Here is a 4456-nt window from a genome sequence, read left to right as displayed (position 1 = left end):
TAAAACTAGAGAAGTGTAAAGTGAAACGCTTTGTTGTGATCGAGTGTGTATCGAAATCGCCTTCGCCTGGAGAGCGAGGTGTCGCGATCGTGTTTACGGCGCGCACGTGGCCCGCCCGCCCGCGCTGGGATGCCGCGAAAACTTTCTTCGAAAACATACTTTCAGTGTAAGTGAACTCGCGGAGGCGCGATGTCTCTAACCTGTAGCGCTTGATACAGCGCGGACTTCATGTACCTGGACACTGGAAGTGCTATTTTTTTATTATTTTTTTTTCGTTGGAGAAGACGCTGCTCTCTCCTGAATTGAATGGCAAGTGACTCCACCGTTTCATCTTGTACCACTTGTGATCTCGTATTTAATTCAGTGGACTCGTTGGAGGTACATTTAATATATCATAAAGAAAATTTGTTTGCTAAGTGGGGTACGAATAGCTCACAGAATGGTACCGACAGTAAAATAGGAACACAAGTACAAAGAGAAGCAACAGTGTCGGCGCTGGCCGTCTCCAGTGGCACCATGATCACCAAGCCCAGTCCCGAGTTCTCGCAGCGGAACACCCCGGAAACATCCAACCAGTTTCCCCATCCAGCAACCCCGCAGAGCTACCACAGCGCTCCGTCACCATATCAAAATCCAGACCAAAACAACTTTTCGCCTGCACCTCAGTTTTCTAATAATTTTTCTCATTCTGGCTTCAGTCAAAGTCAACATTCAGACCAAATTAATTGGGATCAACCTCCTAACTATCACAACCTAAACCGCTTCCACCCATATGGCGTGCAAGAACAACCGCCAAAGGCGACTTCGGCTAGCCCGTTGTATAGCCAGTCCCTCAATCAACCCACACCGTCGCCATCACCCAACCGATGCGACAAGTGCGGCTTTGTTTGTGAATCCGCCATTCAACTTAACGAACATTGCAATTCAGCCCATCCCGGCGCTAGCTCCACTTCAAGCGCAGGAGTTATACCATTTCAACAGTACCCACCAAAGCAATATAATAATACAGGCTACCAGAATGAAAGTGCCAAAGTAAAGGATGACCACGAGGAGTCGTCAGACATATTAGACCTTGACTCTCAAAAAGTTGTCTATCAAGGAAACGAAGGCGAATCTCAAGCTTCAGCCTATGAAGATGCATCAGCACAAGGCCGCGATGTGAACACTCGAGCTGTGCCTATGATGCCATGGGATACACAAAAGATATACAGTAATGCTCAGTTGAATGGAGATGTATCTTTATTCAACAAGGAACAAAAAATGTTTGCTGAACAGAAAGGAGCTTATCAAACAGACACAAACAAGGTATTTCATCCAGATCAAAAGTTCGCCCAAGTTTACACACAAGAAAAGTTCCTAAGTGGCCATCATGAACAGAAACCTTTCATGCATGTTGAGCAAAAGATATACTCTGGCGTACAAATGCCATCACTAGCCGAATATCCCGCCGGGCTAACATCCACAAATCCCGATATGAAACCTCCATATCGCCCTTACGACTCTCCGTCGGCACCACAAATATCAAGCACACAGTCGGCTAATCCTTCATCAACGACTATGCCGTCAATCGGAGGTAAAGGAGCTAATTGGAAATCTAATGAAGCGCGGCGCCCTAAAACATACAATTGCACCGCATGCAACAAATGGTTTACAAGTTCCGGCCATCTCAAGCGGCATTACAACACAACATTGCACAAGAATGCAGTTCGTTCTTCTGGGCAGCCGGACCCGGCGACCATGCCCATATCAAGCCATCATCATCCGAGCCGGGATTCTATTCAAAATCGTGTGCAACAACAATCAGCGGACTCTAGTAACACGCAGAGTCCAGTTCCATCAGAAGACGGTCGCGGCGTAGACGACGTGTCGCTGCAGCAACCCTACGCTGCTCAGAACTTCGACCGAGTGCATCGTGTTGCCGCCATGCAGTCCAAGACGCCGTATCCTCTACAGGGTAATTTAGATAATAATTTTGGTAATAATCCTTTAGCTAATCACCCCTTACAGCACCAAGTGGGATCGCATTCGCTCAATATAGGTAGTCAACCTCCCGGTATAGGAAATCCGAATGATAATAATCTTCAAGGGCCAAAAGGCGCCGCTGCCGTATCTTCACCTGGCAATCCCCCAAACGGGGAAGCAGGTCCCTCTGTCTCCCAAAGTCACCATATGAGGGGCCTGCTATCAGTCTCAACCAGCAATATTACAGCTCCGGCTCTAACCCAGAATTCGCCAGCGCTTACGGCGCACACGCTACCCCCGTTCAGCCATTTGGGTGTCAACCCGTACAGCACGAGGTCTACGGAACCTTTGGGGCCTTCGGTTCCGGACCCCACGCACACTCCCTTATATTTGGGTCAGAATTTTCAGCAGACTATAGCACCGAATTACCCAAACGGGATGGCCCCCCACGTTATGGATATGGCTATCAACAATCTGCCTATAGCCAATCCGGCTACTTTTGGTGAATCCGCACCTGAAATTAGAGAGCAGGAAACGTTAACAGAGCCTGCCGGCGGTCGCTTACCTAGCTTTGCGCAGCTCCAAACGCCAAGTTTTAGCGTTTACGTTTCTAATTTCGGTAATCAGCCTAACGTGGGGGGTCATGCTGTCGGAGACGATTCTACTGCGGGATACATTATCGTCGACCCATTAAACTCTCAATTGCAGTACAATAATGTCGACTTAAACGCAGAGTCTATGGACTTCAATTTCAGCGTTTCACCCAGACCGATCAAACAAGACAATGCCGTTAATTACACCCCAGATAATATAAAACTTTATCCGTATGGTTACGCGGTCGGAGGGAAAACTATTAAACGCGATGATGACTTTATGCGAACAAACTCTAGCCAACTACAAATTTTGAAAATTGAGGATATTATGGATTATGCTAATAAGGAGAACTATAGTACTCATATGAAGTCTCCAGCTAGTCCGGAGAGCGCGCAGATCTCGCCCCGCCAGTCGCCGGTGTCGACCACCATCGCGCCGCTGGTCGAACACAACCAGCTAAAAAAAGCATCTCCCGATATCATACATAAGTGCTACGAGTGTGACAAAATATTCAACAAAGCCTGTTATCTCACACAGCACAACAAATCATTCCACTCAGGGGAAAAACCGTTTAAATGTGACCGTTGTGGTAAACGTTTTCCCGATGATTCCTCATACGAAGAGCATGTAACTAAACATAGTCATGACAAACCTTTCAAATGTCCAGAATGTCCCAAGTCTTTTAATCATAAGACAGATCTTCGTAGGCACATGTGTCTTCACTCCGGTTGTAAACCGTTTGCATGCGAACATTGCGGCAAAGGGTTTATCAGGAAAGACCACATGGTCAAACATTGTGACACGCACAAAAAGAAGATGCGTTCTTCTTCGGCCATCCCGGCGACTCCGCCGTCTGCAAGTTGTCCTAATTCACCATCATCAGTGTTGCAATATGTTCTCAATTAAATTCTAATAGGTTTCACGTTAACATATCATTTTGAAATTAATTTTTATCCTTAACGAATGATTGAAATTTTAGGTTAGTTTCTATTTCAAATAATTTTTCGGTTACGAAATGATCGCAGTAGCGCCGCCGTAGTTATCTTTCGTTCTGTAGACCCTTGTTGAATATATTTTTTAAATTACATTATACATACATTGTTTTTTCCTAATCGATTCTAGATGATTATGTTTAAATTAATTATTAAGAGTTCATAAAGAAAGTTGAGATCGTAATGGAATTTGGATGCGATCGTGTCGGCCCCGCTAAGCCGACACTCGTAGGTCCACGGAACGCGAGGTCCTTTTATTGTTAATTCAACTTAACCTTGTGTTACTTACAAGGTGACTTTACCAGCCTGGCGGTCTGCCCGCCAAACATATAATTACATGACGCTGCCGGCGATACTGCGAGCATATAACAAACCATATCATATTAATATCATTTTAAATATAAGAGCAATAAAAAAAAAACAAAAAAAAAACAAAACACAAAAAGACAAAAAAAAATTTATTCCGGTCAATAGACCAACAATATCTTTATTGTTAAAACTATTGACCACCTTTTTTTTATTTTAGTTAAGTTTCTTCTTTCTGCCTATGATTGTCGATGTCGAAAAACAATATGTTACAATGCAGTATTTTGGGAAATATGTTGATTTTGTTATATATTTACTGATGGGACACTGGTTACGTACCTAAGCTGAGTACTTAGCTGAATAGGTACAGCGTGAAAATATAATTATTTCGTTACACATTACCTATTTGTAACGGGAACGTGTCGTGATTAACAAAATTATTAGACCCAAATTTAAGATTATTGAATGTGGAACATGATGTTCGCACAAAGGCAAGCCTGCATCCCTTAAAAGTGTACTTTTTGCAAAAAAGGGGGCGATTTACCATGGGAATATTTGGTTGTTACAATTTTTGTACATACATATCATAAAAACATATTTGA

General features: G+C 43.9%; 1 protein-coding gene across 1 annotated transcript; it reads left to right on the top strand.

Annotated features, from left to right (window-relative positions):
* Positions 1-291: 291 nt before the first annotated feature.
* LOC106130488 (uncharacterized) lies at positions 292-3947 on the top strand. The gene has a single exon (XM_013329338.2). The coding sequence runs from the start codon at positions 307-309 to the stop codon at positions 3460-3462; it is 3156 nt and encodes a 1051-aa protein (XP_013184792.2). The 5' UTR covers positions 292-306; the 3' UTR covers positions 3463-3947.
* Positions 3948-4456: the final 509 nt, after the last annotated feature.

This window comes from Amyelois transitella, chromosome Z (genome assembly GCF_032362555.1).
Source record: "Amyelois transitella isolate CPQ chromosome Z, ilAmyTran1.1, whole genome shotgun sequence".
NCBI classification, from domain to species: domain Eukaryota; kingdom Metazoa; phylum Arthropoda; class Insecta; order Lepidoptera; family Pyralidae; genus Amyelois; species Amyelois transitella.
The sequence above is the reverse complement of the archived record's forward strand: the minus strand, read 5'-3'. Positions and strand labels throughout refer to the sequence as shown.